The sequence below is a fragment of the Centruroides sculpturatus genome, unplaced genomic scaffold (assembly GCF_000671375.1).
Source record: "Centruroides sculpturatus isolate CEXI.00-Female unplaced genomic scaffold, Cexi_2.0 scaffold33, whole genome shotgun sequence".
NCBI classification, from domain to species: domain Eukaryota; kingdom Metazoa; phylum Arthropoda; class Arachnida; order Scorpiones; family Buthidae; genus Centruroides; species Centruroides sculpturatus.
The window spans coordinates 9,436-29,003 of record NW_019384325.1 but is presented as its reverse complement, the minus strand read 5'-3'; the positions used below and the strand labels follow the sequence as shown (position 1 = coordinate 29,003).

At 31.2% G+C, this 19,568-nt stretch overlaps 1 protein-coding gene across 1 annotated transcript in view; it reads right to left on the bottom strand.

The window, feature by feature from the left end:
• Positions 1 to 7,309: 7,309 nt before the first annotated feature.
• LOC111626963 (ephrin type-A receptor 4-like) overlaps positions 7,310 to 19,568 on the bottom strand; it is a gene marked incomplete at its 5' end in the record, with an annotated part of 21,688 nt that continues 9,429 nt past the window's right edge. Inside the window, 6 exons of the mRNA XM_023370508.1 lie at positions 7,310 to 8,157; positions 8,261 to 8,407; positions 8,501 to 8,539; positions 8,607 to 8,677; positions 8,757 to 8,868; positions 9,346 to 9,427. Coding sequence (XP_023226276.1) covers positions 7,874 to 8,157; positions 8,261 to 8,407; positions 8,501 to 8,539; positions 8,607 to 8,677; positions 8,757 to 8,868; positions 9,346 to 9,427 — 735 coding nt within the window. The remainder of the gene's footprint in view (positions 8,158 to 8,260; positions 8,408 to 8,500; positions 8,540 to 8,606; positions 8,678 to 8,756; positions 8,869 to 9,345; positions 9,428 to 19,568) is intronic.

The following is a 19,568-nucleotide window of genomic DNA, read 5'->3' as shown; positions in this document are numbered from 1 at the left end:
TTAATGTTTCAAGAGATTGAATTGTGTGGATCGTCGTCGTCACTCCTCGGATTTTTCTAATGTTTTTTAAACGTTTCAAAGTGAATTAAGTTTAAATCCATTTGTTGTTTTCTTGTAAAATTCCATCATTTATAATGTTCTTCTTCTTCTTTAAAGCTTTAATTGTATTAATTTTAATGTGTTATTAGTGTATTCTTTTAACTTAAATACCATTTTATGAAAATCCCTTTGCATTTGCGGGTGATCTTGCACGTTTTGTGATGACCTGATCGTTTATTTTGAGGATTTTTCTAATGCTTCCTCGGTGATGAACTCGTATGTTTTGAACATTTTTTTACACGCAATTTTGAGGATTTTTTTTATTAACAGTTCGTGAATCTCAAAGGTTTGTTTCATTCAAAATTTGTTAAAGATTTTTAGACAAATCTTTTGATCATTTTTAGCTTAAAACGTTTGAAGATTTTTTCTGGTATAGCCTATTTGAGGATTCTCTGGTTAGTTCAGTAGTTGATGATGAGTTTATAAATTTAGAGGATTCTATGGCAGGTTTCGAAGGATTTTTTTAAGATTTTATAACAAGTTCTGGAGGATTCTCTGTTGGAGGATTTCCTGCAAGGTCTGGAGGATTTTCTGTCAACTCTCGGAAAATTTTCTGGCAAGTTTTTTGAGGATCCTCTGGTAGGTTTGGAGAATTTTCTGTCAAGTCTTGGAGAGTTTTCTGGCAAGTTTTGGAGGATTCTCTGCCGGTGTGGAGGATTTTCTGGCAAGTTTTGAAAGGATTTCTGGTAAGTTTGGAGGATCTTCTGGCAGGTCTAGGAGGTTTTTCTGTCAAATCGGGAGGATTTTCTGGTCGGTTTTGGAGAATTTTAAAGTAAGTTTTGGAAGATTTTTTGGCAGGTCTCGGAGGATTCTCTGGAAAGTTTGATACTTTCAAAATAAATTTTTGAGAATATTTAAGAAGTTTTTAAAAATAAATATTCTATAAATTTCAGAAAACACTTCAAAAAATAATTTTATAATCTTCCAACAAACTTTGAGCTCACTTAGGACATAAGATTCGTAAACATCTTTAAAGAATAATTTAAGAAATTTTAAGTGATTCTTAATCAATAATAATTATAATTTGATTTAAAATTTTTACATATCATCAATCAATTTAAAACTTAATTTATTTTATTTAATTTCAGTATTAAATACGTGAGAAATTTAAAACTAAATTTATAATTTAATTTAGTTATGATAAAAAAGACAATTAAATGATATTTAATTACATTACTACGTAAAGAATTAATTTTAATTCATATTTATATCGAAAAAAAATCCGTTAAATTTCAGTAGATAAAGGGAAAAGTAACAGGGGGAAGAAAGTAATAAAGGGGAAAATAATGCAAGAAAGTCTACCAATATTATTTTTTTAATTATTTTCTATAAAAGATTTTCTTCTTTTCCTTCAAGCTCATGTAAATTCATAATTATTTTCGCTTTAATTTACACAATTAGGAAGAAGTGTCAAAGGTCAACCATAATTTCCATAACATTGAATCAGTCAAAGCCGACTTCAATGTTTAAATTCTTACAAATTTTTACAGCTATTCTTCTAAAAAAGAAGGGGGGGAAAAGTACAGTAAAAAAGTATGTAAGAGAATGAGCAGTGATGCAAATTACCGAAACATTAGCTGACAGTGACTAAAGGTTGGAGTTTTTTTCGGGCGTAGAGAAATAAAAGGAAGAAGAAGAATGGAGGAAAAACTTATGTTCGATAATAGAAATCCCCAAGAGCTAAGAAAATTGGCATGCATTGCATTGGAAATGCGCTAAAGTGTAAAGAAAAAGATGTCCCAACTCCCTCAGCTCATTACTCCAACAGTTGGAGGGAGGAGCAGTGAAATTTTGATTGAATTGTCTCACCACTTCGGACATTTCCATTATTTTTTAACACACTCTCAAATTATTAACGGTTTGTTTATTAAAATTAGTAATGTATCATTGACTAAAATCTTTAAAAAAATCCTTAACAACTTTCTAAAAATTCTCATAAACTTAAGTTCTTTTTTTTTAATCCTCCACGTCTTCCACGCTAATCGATTCTTCTCTCTATGGATTTATGTACGACCTTGACCCTGGCATCATCTGCATTTTTGGAAAGATTTGAAGGAGTTTGGATCTAAAAAAAAAAAATCTCAAATAAATTTATTTTTTAGGCGAATTAATTAATATGCCAAGTATACAATACGTGATTTATATTCTTATGTGAGATTCATGTTTCGTGTTGTAACGGTAATAATAAATGAACCCGTAGTGTCTAATGGAATTTTTTTTTGTTTAAATTTGTTGAAATTGACCCCCTATATAACGCTTTCTTTTTTATCAATATATTATAAGGGGTGTTTTTTGGGGGGAGGGAAACACGAAATTCGAGAGGATTGCACTTGACCACTTCCTACGAAAAAAAAATGCCACGAGGAGAAGCGTAACCTTAGCAACGTAAGGGATGGATTAACGGACCGGAAGTGACGTTTCCCGTCGACCAGCCTCGTCCTCGATAGCGTCACGTGATCTCTTCCACTGCCCTCTTACGTAATGCATTGATTGGTTTCTCATGACGTCCATTTGTCTCTATTTGGAAACAAATAATGATCTTTCACCCAAGTTAAGTTTCGTGTGAATTTTTGCCTCCATAAATATCAGCCAAATACGTAAAAATTGCCAAAAATATCTTTTAAAATATTCGTTGTTAATTTTAATGATGTAAGAGGAGGAATTAGCATCTGTGATGGAGAAATTGTGCCACGAAAATCTTTAGAAGTTGTTTGTGTTTTTTTGAAATTTAAATAAGAAGCAAAGCATTTTTAGAAGATAATTAATAGTTAATAGAGCTGATCGATGTGAAAAAAGAAGAAAATACACTTTTTTTTTAATATATTTTGCAATTCCATAGGTAAAACAGATAGGAAGTAGAAAGAGGAAAACGTTGTTCCATCCGGAGAGAAACAACGGGCCACTTGTGATGTATTCCAGCTGTTGCCGTATGCCTTTGCCTCTTCCCATTCCCAAATGATACTTTCTGACGGTTACCTAGGAAACCAGTTGAAGAACCCCAACCTTCTTTGAGAAAGCAGCTGCAACTAGGAATAATTTACATTTCTGTCATGTAGACGGCCAAATTATACCCGAAATCGAGGATATTCCGAATATACAATAACACCAAAAGATGGTTCCTAATAAAGTTTAAGTTCAAATATTTCGTTTACGTCTAAAGCTTTATCGTTTAAAAAAAAAAAAGTAATTTTTTTGTGCTTGACATATTTTAGTTTTGCAAAGTGGAATCGATCCAATCCTTCAAATGTGTAACTTTCCCTTCTCTCGAATACTATCGACTCCGTAAATTAGCCGAGGAGGAACTTTGATTTAGAATTCGTAAAGCGCTGGATCCTCTAAAAAAATTTGCACAGAATTCTTAATCTCTGGCATCGACTTTAACAACAGCCTGTAAAGTATAATGCGTGAAGGACAGATTGCATACCTACTGATGCGGATCCTCCCGAGTATCGTGCGTTTTTTTTTTAGTTTCTTTCAGATTTTTTTGTTGTTTACCCTCTTTGCGTGCGTTTTCTAAGTAAATAGACGTTAAAATTACGTAACGTGCGCCGAAAATTGAATAATTCCATACGTTAGGAGGGTGCAAAATTTACTAGAGGTCAAGTTCAGATCATCAAAAGTGTCGAAGATCGATTCGATGGTTTGGAGTGATCTTCAGCTAGGTCTTTTGTCACTATTGTCATCCTCTCGTCAAACATTAACGACGATTAATTACATTAACGAGGAAATTATGGAGTATCTTGCAGCGAAGTGCACAAATTAGCTTAATGAATGCCAATAATATTAAACGATCTTGGCATGGATGTCATCGACATCTTTCTCTGAAAGGTAATTAAGCGTCTGAAACCATTTCCTTTTGGAAAACTGCTACTCGGATATTTTATTTTGCATATTTACACACACAAGCACACACACACACACCACTCGTTTATTAATTTACATGGTTTCATTATATTAACCTTCAAGAAATTTTGAACGTGAGGAAATCCAATTCTTGGCATGGTCTAAATTCTTCCATCAACAATCACTTAAGAGTGGAAGTGAGGTATGATTTTGTTTTTGTTTGAAATTAATTTTACAGAATTCTTTTACGGTTATTTCAAGAATTTACTAAGAATTCGAGTTTTAATTGTTGCAATGAAAGGCAAGTAAACAAATCGGTGATGAAGAAGCAAAGAGTAAATTAGCAGATAGAAAGATGGAGGCGTCTTCGCAGATTAGACCAAAGCTTTGACTCTGTTCGTCTTAATGATGCTTTTGGGAATGCTGTTCCATCTTCCTTCCTCTTATTTGTCCGACTCTTTCATTTCGAGGTCCACCAATGGATCAATAACTGACCTCTTTCTTACCAACTTTATCTCAATGAATTCTCCTCTTTCTTTCCTTTCTTTTAATTACAATTTAATATATGTTTTTTTTAAAATTATCATTGATTTTATCATGAAGATTTTAAGTTTCTACCTGAGTGAGTACTTATTTTCAGTAGGTACGTACTCGGAATTAGGTATTCACTAATACCTACTTCTAAATGAGCACTAGAGTAGGTAGGTGATCACTCAGATCTACTGTGAGTAACAGAAGGTTGGTAGATGCTCGCTCAAATCTATCTGTAAGAGAAGGTAGGTAGGTGCTCCCTCAGATTTATCTGTAACAGAAGGTAGGTAGGTGTTCTCTCAGATCTATCTGTAACAGAAGGTAGGTAGGTGCTCGCTCAGATCTATCTGTAACAAAAGATAGGTAAATGCTCCCTCAGATCTATCTGTAACAGAAGGTAAGTAGGTGCTCCCTCAGATCTATCTGTAACAGAAGGTAGGTAGGTGTTCCCTCAGATCTATCTGTAAGAGAAGGTAGGTAGATGCTCCCTCAGATCTATCTGTAACAGAAGGTAAGTAGGTGCTCCCTCAGATCTATCTGTAACAGAAGGTAAGTAGGTGCTCCCTCAGATCTATCTGTAACAGAAGGTAGGTAGGTGCTCGCTCAGATCTATCTGTAAGAGAAGGTAGGTAGATGCTCCCTCAGATCTATCTGTAACAGAAGGTAGGTAGGTGCTCGCTCGGATCTATCTGTGAATAACAGAAGGTAGGTTGGTGTTCATTCAGATCTATTTGTGAGTAACAGAAGGTAGGTAGGTGTGTCCACTCAGATATACTCGCAAATAAGTACCTACTTTTAATAGGCATTCATCAGTGATAAGAAGTCGATACGTGTCTTAAATTTTAATTTTTCATAAAAATTAAGTTTTGAAACGTTTTAAAATTAAATTTTTAACTTTTATTTTCGAACTAACGTTAAGTTTTTTTTTTTTTTACTATTTTGACTGCCAGTTTGAGATTTTTTTTTATAGAAGCCGAATTTTAGTGTAATTTGATAGAAATTTCCTTAACAGGAATTCAATTTTTGAATTTTTTTTTTAAATATAAATTTAGTTTTCGAGAGTTTTATTTAAATATAAATCGAAATTTTGAAATTTTTTTTTTTTTTTTTTGCTATTTCTAGTACAGAAATTAAAGAATCTGTCGGTACTTACAGTCGCCATCTATCGTTAACTTTAAGAACTATATTATTGCACGTGTAATCACAATTATCGAGTTTAAAACAATAGAAACGATGTTACGATAATTTTTTTTTTTTAAAAAAAGGGGGTAATAAAAAATATCGTTATTTAAACCAAATCATCTGCACTTTACGTAAATAAATACGAAAAACTCATGAAAGTTTTACTTACTTCGCTTCCATTAGCACTTGTCAGCTTTAAACGTTTTCCAGCCTCTTCTCCCCTTTAATGCTGTCTACGTCATCGCTACAACATTCTTTGTGTTCATTTACAACTTTCCTTAAAGAAATAACCGGAAATGACCTGACTTGCAACGTTTCCGACTAAATTGTGCAATAACTCGAGTCCAGACACACGTGGCGCCATCTAGGAACAATTTTCGCTTAAAATAAACACGTTAATTAAAAGAAAAAGAAAAATTGTTTAGAAAATTACAGTTTATAATTTTAAAGCCATATTAATATTTACAAAATATTTTATTACTCTACAAATCAAAATTACAAAGTAGAAAACAAAAATTAAATTTCATTGTATGCGTGTTATGGCGCTGATTACAATTGGTTAATGTTAATAAAGTAAAAAATATTAGCTTGCACATATATAAATATTAATTATTCGCCGAATTAAATTAATATTAAAACGTACAAAAAATTATTCGATTATTGATTATTTCACAAATATTTTAAATTTTAAAGAATTGTCAACAGATGGCATAAATTACCAAATGCCAAATTGTTCTCGATCGTTAAACTTTATAGCCAAATAATAGCAATTCCGTATAATCTGGCAAACATTTTTAATTTTAATAATAGACAAATAAAAATTTAAAATTTTTAAAAATAGAAAGAAAAAAAAGCTTCATATCACAATTTTCATTATTTTAAGCAAAATATTTTTTAAAAATTTTATTTAAGCATCAACAAAAATTGAGCAAAACACAAAAATAAAAAAATAATTACTTTAAAATATTCTAAGATATTATTTGATAAATAACAACAAAAAATTATTTTGACTAGTTAAACAATGGACAGTGGAATCACTTTCACTAAAATTTTATAAAATATTAGTATTTTTAATTCTTCCCATAGAAAATTATATAATTTTATTCATAGAATATAATCTCTTATTTATATACATTTTATCAAAATAGTTCTTAAAATGCAGAATTTGATCGACTTTGCACGTATACAAAACTTCCTCAGTCACCCGGTTTCTCCGCCTCCTCCTGTGGAGGTGGAAGCGAGACTTCCGGATCCAAAACTTTGGTCTTCTCGTCTCCATACACTGCCAAAATAAAATTGAGAACTGTTACATTTTGGCACTTGATTGTAATCTACACACACTTAAAATGGTTTCGAATATCCATAAAAATGAATAAAAAATAATTTTCTTGGAGTGAATTTAAACAAAGTCTAAGAANATAACACTGTTGATAATTCCGTTTTATATGAATTCCATGTTGTACGAGTCACTTAGATTTTACAAATACGTGAGTCGTTTACAGCCCAGCACATGTATTTGTAAAATCTAAGTGACTCGTACAACATGGAATTCATATAAAACGAAATTATCAACAGTGTTATGGGGGAGTCGACTGTAATATTTTAAAAAATTGGCTTAAAAAAAGCAAGTACTGTACAATAAAACCTGTGTAAACCGGAATTACGCGGTATACCCAATACACTAGTTTAGGTAGATTTTTAACATAGAAAATTCCTCCATTACGGAGAATTTTGTCCGTTTTATACAGGTTTCGTTTTAGACAGGTAGTACTGTACTTTATATTATAAATTTACATTTCTACCCCAAGAAAATAATAGAAATAAACGAAGAGGTTGTCCTTTTCTAAAGAAAAAACAAAGTTGAAGTTACGCTCTTTTTAATAAGACAACGAGCAAGTTAAAGTTAACCTTTACTAAAAGTGACTTACGGGGGTTACGATTTTCTTCGTTTATTTTCAAAAAAATTTCGAAAATTTATAGCAAAATAAAATTTATTTAACAAACGTCACGTTACATTTATTTCATTCTATTTACAAAAAAACAAGAAACAAAAAAAAAAAACACAGCGTAACAGTAAATAGTTTTGACTTAGACATGATGCGAAGTGACGCAAAATGCATCATTGTAAAAAAATTCCAAAGCACTTACTATAGAACTATACGTCTTTATTATATTTTAGGGGGCATAAATCAATTGTTTAGAGGGTCTTTATTATATTTTAAGGGGTATAAATCAATTCTATACTAACAATTACCCTTAAGAAGGTATCCAAGGATCCATTTTCCATATATTCCGTTACGATCATAACAGGATTGCACTTAGTGACTACACCTTGCAGATATATAACATTGGGGTGATCAAACTGTCCCATTATGCTGGCTTCTGTTAAAAAATCCAACTTGGCTTTCTCTGATGAACCCGGTTTAAGGGTTTTAATGGCAACCGTCACGTCCATCCACCCCGGAATCTTCAGACTTCCTCGACACACATCACCAAATTCACCTTGAAAACATGCAAAAAAAGGATGAATTTTTTAATGTATTCTCGAGTAAGCGATGTTATAAAGGGGTTTTTTCCTTTTTTTAGTGTCAATAAGCTTCATTACCTCCTCCGATAATAGCCTCTATTGTAATATTGGATGCATCGATTTCTTTTGTAAACTGCAACACTGCTTGATTAGGATCTTCGTAAGTGTGGGGGTCAATGTATGTCCTGCTCGAGCTGTACACGGGGGTGGCTATGTACGTCATCACTGTAACAGTTAAAAAGAAATCAGTACAAGTATACGAAATGACCGATGTTTTTTTCTTTTTTTTTGCCGTTTAGTACAGAAGAGAACACTTACTTCGTGTGTTAGTAGCTAAAGAATCCACGGGAGGTAACACTAGTACAGGGAGGAAGTATTTTTAGAAGAGAGTAACACTCGAAAGCGTAACCGAAAGTGCGCTTACCTTCACCGTTTCTGTTATATTCTAACGTATCGCAGTCGCTAGGTTGCTTCTTGTTACACTCGTCACTATTTCTGTAAGAGGGGGGCGAAGTTAGGTGAGTTCAAAGGTCGATAAATTTACAACCGTTACAGATAACAAGTGCTAATTTACCTTCTGACGTATAACACAATCATGACTATGACGACGATGATCAGCATGGTAACTGCTACAGTAGTACCAGCTATAATGCGTACCTGAACTTGTTCCTCGTCGCCGATTAATGCTGTAAAAAAAGGGCACACAAAAAAAAAGCACAATTTACACCTATTAAAAACACTAAACTCGTGTAAAAAAACACACACACAAGTTCTTTTTTCGACGTAGAAGGCTAAAAAAAAATCAAAAAATCTTAATAGATTTTTGTCTTTTTTAATCCATAAACTATTTATTTAAAGTTAGAAAACAATACAAACTTAATAAACAGAAGGAAATAAAAAGAAATTTTTCTGAAAGTTATTGAAACAAGAAAGAAAAAAAAAAAAAAAACCGGGGAAAAAATTTCCTCCTGCCAGAGAGGTATTGGGTATGCTGCTACAGAAATAATCAATATTGTGCTTGCTTCAGATAATAGATGTGTCTGTTAGACATTGCTGGCTTCTTTGTTTTGTGTTTGCTGATAAAGTTTGTAACATTAGGCCCTATACAGCTCTTTCATGTTACATGCTTATTACCTGGTGTTTTCTGTAGTCAATAAACTCACCTGTGCTACCGACAGTTTGACCTGTTTTCGTATAAATTGGTTTACTGTATTCGCCCCAGCCTTTAGTTGTTTTCGTTCTCACCTAAATTACACACACACAAAAAAATAATAATAATTACATTAATCTCGTTTCCTTTATGTACACACCTCTACCTTACACCTAATTATATAATGCTTAATTATATAAAATCAGATTGTAATTTGTGAAAATTACTCATTTCTTTTTAGAACTGTGTTTAATCCTTTAAGGATTTTTGTATAAAATTCCTTAATTAATTAATCTTATAATAAAATAATTACGTTAATCTTCTACGCACTAATTTTTATTTGTGAGTACACGAAAAGTACCTAAAATTATACTAATTTTAAACATACATTACACTACGAGTGTACTTATTTTAAAGGTACACTACACCACGAATGTACACTCTTCAAAACGTACGCTATACCACACACGTACACTGCTTTTAAACCACGAATTACACTACTTTAAAGGTGCACCAAACCACGAATTACACTACTTTAAAGGTGCACTAAACCACGAATTACACTACTTTAAAGGTGCACTAAACCACGAATTTATACTCTTATAAAGGTGCAACATACCATATACGTACAGTACACTGCTTCTAAACGTGCATTACATCACAAATGTACAGTACACAACTTCTAAAAAGTGTAAAACATCACAAGGAAATTCCCTTTCCTTGTCATTCGAATGCATTCGAAGTTTTTAAAAATATTTCCAAAAAAATAAAGTTTTCTTTGATGTAACACGTTAAATAAGTCGCAAAATTTATTGGAAATCATCAAAAAGTTGACACTACAAACTTTAAATGTATAATCGCATTTAAAATAGTTTACAAGTAACTTCGTTACGGTCGAATTTACGAATTAATTATTCATTTTTCCATGAATTCGTGCAATAAATTTGATTAAATTATTAATGTTTTTTTTTTATGTAAAACACAGCAGAAATGATTCCGGATCTGATTATTTTTTCTTTTATTTTCCTTGAATTTTTCCTTAAAAACGTATATTTTAATATCGTTACGCCATTCAAAAATACTTTTAACGATTCGCTGGGGTTCGCGATCCATCCGTTAAGACGTTACGCGGTGATATTTTAATGGTGTCACGTCTCAACTTTAAAAATTGAAGATATTTTTTACACCTTAAAGCTTTAAAAAAAACAAAAAAATTCATATTTACTAGAGATTTTAAAGGCGAATCGTTTTTTGAATGTCTAAATCTATTGTTGATCGTAATTTTACGGTTTTGTATGGCAAATAAAGCTAGAAATTGTTACGTTTCTGTCGCGAAAATAAAAATAAAAATAAAAATTGGTCGTATTCACAGTTACACACTCGCCACACGTGGCAATATGCATCACATTGTGATTGATGACAGGTTTTCACTATCAAAAATAATTTTTTTTAGAGTTTTTGAAATAGAAACTTTACGCTATCGAGTTTATTTTACATAAAAATACCTCAGAAACGTCACGTAAACAGTATTTATGCTCACTTTCTCTTATCTCTACTTAGCTATGTGTGTAATCTCATTGGTCACACCATATAANTACAAACTGAATTTTTTCTGAGTTTTTTTTTCGATAGAAATTGAAATTTTTTAGGGAATTTTTTAGATATAAATATCTTAGAGTGGAATGAAATTCGCATACTTTACAATATAGGGAAAAAAAAGAAATTTCTGAGAGTTTTGTTTGCATTTTTTGGGGGAATTTTTGAATTTTTTGGGCAAACTCTAAATATTTTTGGGATATTTTTTAAACTAGAAATCGAACTTTCCAAGTATTTCCACCGAGTAATTCAATAGGAATTGTGTTTTTTGTGTTTATTTGGAAGTAGTTGGAACTAGTGAATTTCTGAAAGAGGTGAAGAATTACGAAAGGAGACATTTTAATGAAATTTCCAATAGATTTAAAACTTCATTCTTTTACTATATGCCCTTATAACGAGTCACGAACTCTCGTAACATATAATATAATAGGAAAAATCAAAGGCAAACTAACACTAGACAAATGTGAAGCCATCAATTCAAATTCCAAACTAGTCGCAGTCATCAGAGCGTGTTAGAATAAGTGATTGAAAGGAAAATGAAGCAAGTTGATGAACATCTTATTAGTATGCTGATGTCGACCTCGACACTCACTCGCTGTAAATAGAGATCCTAACGTTAATTGCACGCCCTGCCGTCACGTGATGCCACTAGCCACCTCTCCTCTATTGGCTTCCGATTATCCACGTGATGTATGATGCAACCACCATGGATACGTGCACGATTAGCATCGTCAAAGAATTCGGGGAAAAGTCGATTTTAAAATTCGTAATTAATTAAAAAAGGGGGTCAAGGGAGGGATAACTATTACACTATTATTATACCGGGTGTAGTATGTGTTTTCTGCTTACGTTGATGGGAAAAAAGATGGGTCGAATCATTCAGAGATATCTGTTGTTGGTGGATAAAGTTTATTACCACCATCAGTTACCTTTGGCCATTACCAGAAGACATAAAACCCGCCATGTCTGCCATCTGGCACCAGCAGACATTACCATTAGGTGTATATGTAAGTCTGTTCATGCATCCGCTACGTTTAGAATCTGCCACCACGCAGATTCGCTTCCACTTTCCTCCATTAAATACGTAAAAAAAAACGGGGAACAGGGTTAAAGGTCATCTTCTTTAGTTAATTAAATTGACGTCAGGAATTGTTGTTGTTATAAATAATTCGAATGGTTCCTCCAAGAGGAGCGAACATTCTCGTGACTTCTGATCATTAAATGTATATAAATCTGTATTTTAGAAATTTCAAAGAAATTTTTAGTTATTTAGTCACGCTTTTAAACTTTTATCAAACTTCATTTATTTAAAATGGGATTTTCATTAGTTCGTTATCAAAAATTTTTTTTCTTCTCCTCCTCTTGGCCAAGCTTTGGCTGTATGTTTGTCTGCCCGTTCGCTCGATTTATCGAATACGAATTTACTTCAAATTAATTTAATGAATTGTTTTTTTTTTATTCTTCTAATCGATGGGTTTTTATGATTAAAAAGCTATTTTGATTTTTATAGCTCTTTGTAGGTTAGACGATGTATATGTGTGTGTATCTGTTTATGTATGTGTGTACGAGTATATTCGATCGTGTGTCTCCGTAAAGCTAAATAGGGTTTCTTATAGAGGTCTTACTAAGGTTTTATAGTGATCTAAATAGGGAACTGAGTTTCCTGTACCATTCTGAATAAGGTTTTATAGCTGTGTGAATAGGGAATTGTGTTTCATATAGTGTTCTGAATAAGGTTTTATAGCTGTGTGAGTAGGGAGTAGGGTAGGAGAATAAAGGAATAGAATTTTATACAGCAATGTGAGTAAGGAGTTGGGTTTCAAATAGCTATCTGAATAAGGTTTTATAGTGATCTGAATAGGGAATAGTGTTTTATAAAGCTATTAGCATAAGGTTTTATACATATTAGTCTGAATAGGGAGTAGGAAAAGGAAAGGAAGGAAATAGGGTTCCTTAAAGCGATCTGAATAGGGTTTTTGCATAAGGTTTTACATAGCAGTCTGATCAGGAAGTAAGGAATGGGGAAACAGAGGAATAGGGTTACACATAGTGATCTAAATAGGAAATAGAAAAGCTCCTAAGCGCCTTCCTAATTTCCTATTAGTTTGATCAGGAGATCGATTAGGTATGATTAAATTTGATCACGTGATAATTAATGTGTGATCATTTAATATATGTAGCTTAAACGTAATCACTCGATAAACACTAAATATAATCACGTGATTAATTATGCATGCAAGTGCTTATATAATTAAGTGAAGAGGAATAAAAGCGATCGTGTGATCACTTAATAAAATAGCTGAATTTGATCACGTTACAGTTTAAAATAGGGATACATTTCGTCACGTGTTTACTTCACACTCGGCTGATTACGAATAGCTGTGACGTGCTATCACTTACTTAATATACTTTTATGGACATATATGATTAATTTAGTCACGTGATCGTTTGAAATGTGTTAGAAAATGCTAAAATTCAGCTAAATCAACGTACCTTTGGCCAAATTTCGCCATATTTTATGGAATTTTCCAAATGTTTAATCACCGGAAGTAACGGTTTTTTTTTATAAAACTGCAGAAAATAGTTACACTAAATTTACGTTTATTGCTGTTATTTTCTATTATAAAGGTCAGGTGATCCTATAAATTCACCTTATATAAGCCCAGGATAGTAGATCTTTACAATCATTTTAAATGTAGCGTAACCACTCTATCAAACTTAGAAGAAACGTAACCGAACGTAACTACTGTTTAAAATTCAAAACGTATACTAAAACTCAAGACAATTGTTTTGTAAAATTTAAATGGCACGTAACTATTGAAATAAGAGGGCGTAACCACTTCTCTGAAACTCAATTAAAATGTAACTACTTAACATAACTTTATCGAAAAATATAGTACATAAATTATCTCCCTAACGTAACAACCGTCTAAAATGAAGGCATATTATTAACTAATGTATACGGTAAGCGTAACTATGTTACGTTAAGCTATATTAAACGTAAACGAACATTGTAGAAAACAAACTTTGAAATTCAGTAGGAAACGTAACGACTGTATGTAATAAAGTGTAGTCACTTTCTGAAATCTCTGGAACGTAACTACACTTTAAAATTCAAAAAATATACTATTTACAACTATTAACTACTACACACGAAGCGTAACTACTATCTATAATGAAGAGCGACGTAACCACGTTTTATAATTCAGTAGCAACGTAACTACTATCTAAAACGGGAAGCGTAACGGTCGTATAAAGCATGGTTCCTTTCTAAAATTACTGTCTATCGCTATCAACCACCGAAACGTAACTACAATCTATAACCGACAGAGAGCGTAACCACGCTGTAAAACTCAGTAGCAACCACTTAAAACTCGAAAGGAACGTAACTACTGTATAAAACTATAGACGAAGGGAACGTAACCAACCTCTTAAACTTAGAGTAACGAGTTACTTTAACCCTTCTATTAAATGCAAATGGGGGATCTTCATCTCATTGTATGTTTTTAGAGGTGTAAAACCTCTACACTCTTCCAAGTGGGCCACAAATCTCCAAAAAGATTAGCCTTCTAACAATTAAACGAAGTAAATTATTTTAAATCGAAGAATGTTTATAACAAAACTAATATTAAAAAAAAGTTTTATTTGGAGTAGAGAAGGGGAGGGGGAGAAATTTTCTATGTTATGACTCATCTCACTTAATTTTTGACGCCCACTAATTTAGATAATGAAGTAAAACATATTGAAAATTGACTAAAGTGGTTATGAGTCTATTATCTCGGGAATTATAAAATATTATTACTTGAAAAATTGAGGGGAAAAAAATTCATTATTTTATGATCGACTTTTACGTAAAATTACTTTTTTTCTATGTTTTTAATATAATAATTTGCTACTGTAATTTGCATTAAGTGGGAATTTTATTAATGAAATTTAAACAATTTTTTTTTCTTACTTTTAAAATGTCGAAATAAAAGATTAGAAATGTTGATTTACATTTTGTAACGATTTAAATTCGTTTACAAAATATTATTTTTTATTTATTTTGCTTAGGTGCAATATTGTTATTGTCTTAACATCCTCGTCGCTTCTTTCTCTTCCTCCTCCCTCTTCTCTTTCATCTTCTACTCTTCCAACTCATTCTTCTTCTCTTCCTCTCCCGTTTTCTCTTCCATCTTCTTCTTCTCTTTTTCCCCTATTTCTCTTCTTCTCCTACGTCTCTTCCTCTCTTCTTCCCTCCCACCTCCTTCTCTTCTCTTCTCTTCTTCTTCCCTATCCTCTTCCATCTTCCTACTCCTTCTTCCCTCCTTCTCCCGTTTTCTCTTAAATCTTCGGTACCTCTTCCTCCCTTCTCCTCTTTTTCCTCATTCTTCTCTACCTCCCTTCTTTCTTTTTTCCTTCTCTTCCTCCTCCTTTTTCTTTTTATGTAACAAATGCATCATCACAATCTTCAATTTGATTATATAAAGAATACATCATCAGTGTCTTCATCTTCTGTTTATATGAAGATTTCACCAACTTTTTTTCTTATTTTTACTCCAATTTCTCTTCCTTTATTTATTCAGTAGATGCATCATCAACGTTTTCTTTCCTCTACCTGACGATGCCATCTTCTTTATCCACTCTTTATATGCAGGTTGCATCATTATCATCATCATCATATTTTTCCGTTTATACGAAAGGTGCATCAGCAACTCTGGCAAATCCGTGCTTCTCAAAGACTAATTAAGTCTCATTCTTCTAAATCTGCATTTCAAATAGTCTCTTTGAATTTGCACTTTGCATTATTCTCAATTAGCATATTCACTATCTCATACAGTAGCTAATTTTTCGCTTTGGAAATTCTTAAACCCCATTTTTTTTCCCCTCCTCCCCTTCAACCCTTTCGTGCTGGTGTACACGTTTTGCTCTTTTCTCTATTAAACTTTAGCTGATCCCCATCTCGACTGATATGAATTATTAAGATAAAGTATATCTTAACCTATAGATCTAACCTTTCATCACACTTCTCGTGTTGTTGATAACCTATCTTGATATCAAGACCTTCGATATCTCTTTAGAAATTTATAAGTATCGCTTATGCATACCGGATAACAATAGGGAACAACGTAGATCCTGCGAGTTTAATTAAGGGTTTGGCTTTGTTAGGGATGAGTAGATACTCTAACCTTGAGTGTCGAAGCTTGGGTATGTGAAATTTCCTACTTAACGATGATTAAATTAATATATCACTTCTTAATTTAGTGTGACGCTCCTCCAAAAAGCTTGAGAAACACTTCTTAAGATGTTCTTTTAGAGATGTGTTTTCAGATACACGTTTCTTTCAGGTGCATTTTTTAAACAATTTTTAGAGGGCTAAAGATTGAGAAGCACTTCTTTAGATGTACTTTTAGAGGTGTATTCTGATACATATTTCATAGGGGTGATATTTCTTTCAACGTTCCTTAAAAGTACTAAAGATCCAGAAACACTTCTTTAGACTGCCTCAGACGTTAATTCTGATTTATTATAGGTATATTATTAAATATAAAATTTTATTTCTGTTACTTTTTCAATATTTTTAGTTGAAAAATGGTGATAACCACTTCTTAAGTGTGTTTAGAAGGTTAAATACATACCTTCAAGATATACCAGGATATACATTTCTTAAGGAATGAAATTTCTAATCAATTTGCAACATTTAACTTAAAAATATAAAAGGAGAGAGAGACATACCTATCGAAAACACGTAAAGAAAGCACACAGGAGGGTATTTACCGAATATCAACGTCCATTTAGTCCAATTATAGTTATTATAGGTAGCATTAGAAGGGTATATGTGATATGTGCTTGATTAGAGGAGGTGTCAACAACAGAGCTTCCATTATCTACACGTAAAGCTCTCTAGATGCTTGGAGTGGACGATCCAATCTATTGTATGACATCCAATAGTAGATCCCTATTGGGAATAGTATCGAGGTGGTGGTCTGCATGTTATCGCCATTTTCACATCAAATCTATTCATCGATTTATCTAAAACTGATAACGAATCACCTAAAAAAATCGGACCCAAAAAAACAACAAAAAGCACTCGAAAAGGGAAATTTCGGCTTCAAAAACACTGGAGACAGGGAATTTCGGGCCAAAAAATACAAAAAAAAAACACTCGTAAAAACGCATTTCTTCCCAGAAGGGAGTAAATAAGAGGGAGGAAAATACAGTCGGAATTTAATGAAGAAAATCTAACCGTTTGATTAATTTTTCAGGTTTATATATATAAAAAAACCAACAGAAAAAAAATTGTGTTTTTAGAAAAATTTCGTACGATATATCTATTTTTGGTGGCTGTAATATTCTTACGTCTGGGATTTTAAATATTCATGTAGTAGCCTTGGGGTACGACGTAATTAATCATGTACATATGAAGAAAAGTCACATCTAAAAAAAGAAAACAGAAAAAAAAGAAATATAAGCAAATTTGTCTTCTTTAATTTAAAAATGTATATAAAAATTTTTTTTTCTTATCTTCGGAGTAAAATAATCAAGTGAAATTAAATGGTCTTTTTTGAGAAATTTCCTCTTTATTTGTCAATGATTATTCTTTGACCTTTAATCGAATTTTTTTTTAATGTATTTTTGTTTTACTTTTTTTTTTTTTAGTTTTCGACTTTTTAATTTTCGTTATTTATTAATCAAAAAAAATTTTTTTTAATGATTTTTCTCGAATTTCTAATAAGCTTAATTGTTAGAAAATTGTTTTGATTATTTTGTGTTTGTTAAAAAGAAATAAATATGTCTGATTTTTTGGTTTTATTGAAAACTTTTTGATTTTTCTAAAAGAATTATTTCAAAATTTTTGAGTTTTTTTTGTTTTTTTAGTAATTCTTTTGACTTTTTTGGGGTTTTTTGGGGGGGGTTTTAGTAATTATTTTGAATTTTTTGGGTTTTTTTAGTAATTCTTTTGACTTTTTGGGGTTTTTTTGTAATTCTTTTGGTTTTTTGGGTTTTTTTAGTAATTCTTTTGAATTTTTGGGGGGTTTTAAAGTTATTCTTCTGAATTTTTTGGTTTTTTAGTAAATCTTTTGAATTTTTTGGGATTTTTAGTAATTATTTTGGTATTTTGGGAGTGTTTTTAGTAATTATTTTGAATTTTTCGGGGTTTTTAAAAGTAATTCTTCTAAATTTTTAGATTTTTTAGTAATTGTTTTGAATTTTTGGGGATTTTTATTTTGCTAGAAAATTATTTTGAAATTTTTCATTTCACACAATTTCTTGATATTTAAGAAAATTTCTGTAAATTTTTCATCTGATTTTTTTTGTCAATTTTTACAATAAAATACAATTGAAATCCTAAATGTTTTTTGAGGATTTTTAAAACAAATTTTTAAATATATTTTTTTTTTATCTTTAAATTTAACAGATAAACAGTCAAAAAATTTTTAGAATTTCGCCCACACACGAACTTTAGACACCATAAAGCAGTTTTTTGAAATAAATTTTTTAGAATTTAGTACAAAAATTAATCAGAAAATCGCCAAGGTAAGAAGGGAGAGGAAAGTTATGTTTTCTAACAACTTAGAAAACACACAACTTCCCTCCCCATTATCAAAGTTTAGCATCCGTTTGTGTTGATGTTCGTGAAGAGAACAATGTAAAAAAAAAAAAAAAAAAATTATTGTTTATCTTTAAAACAATAGAAGATGACCCGAGCCAGTAGCAGTAAATCTTATACTGTCGTAGGGTAGTTTACTTCTCATAGATTACACATTGGACTGTGATCTTGGCATATGTTAAGCGCTTGATTTTTTCGACTTTTCGTGACTTTTTTTTTGATAAAAATCTTTCATTATGCATACATCGATAAAGAAATTAATGACTGAATTTGCAGTAAATCGTAAAACGTGAATAATACATGACAGTTACGGAATTAAAACGTGATCTACTCATTCCAATTTTTTGATTTCGGGCGATAAAAACGAGTCAAATAATGCTTTAAATATGTGAATTTTTTTTAGAATTTCTGCATAAATATACTCTTGATATACAAATAAAGCGTTTTCCTACTAATTCTCGTTAAAAATTACTTTAAAAGCGCTGTAAAATGTAAAAATTTAGATTTAGAAGTCCGAAAAGTGTCGTAAAACATAGAAAAGAAGCCAAAAATAATGTTAAAATCTAAATCAAACTTAAAAAAATATAAATTTTTTAAAGAATTTCTACGTAAATATAACTTAAATTTATAGAAATAAGCATTTATTTCCTTTAAAAAATTCTTTTAAAAAATGCTTTAAAAAACCAAAAATTTCGGTTTTTTAAAGTACAAAAAGTGTCATAAAATGTAAGAAAAGAAAACTTAAAAAAAACTAAATTAAACTGAAAAAAGTTATTAAAATACGAAATTTTATTTTGATTTTTTATGTTAAAAATAAACTTTAAAACGTGTTTAAAATGTTCGAAAAAATTTATATCTTTGCTTATTTCTTCTTTAAAAAAAATCTGAAATTTAAGATAATTTTAGTAAAAAAATTTTATTTATTAATAGAAAAAAAATTATCTAAAATATTTTTTTTATAGTTAAAAATTTTAGGAGATTTTTAGAACGATTTTAGACGATATCTGTATAAATTAAATGAGGATTTTTTTAAATTTATTGCAGTGATT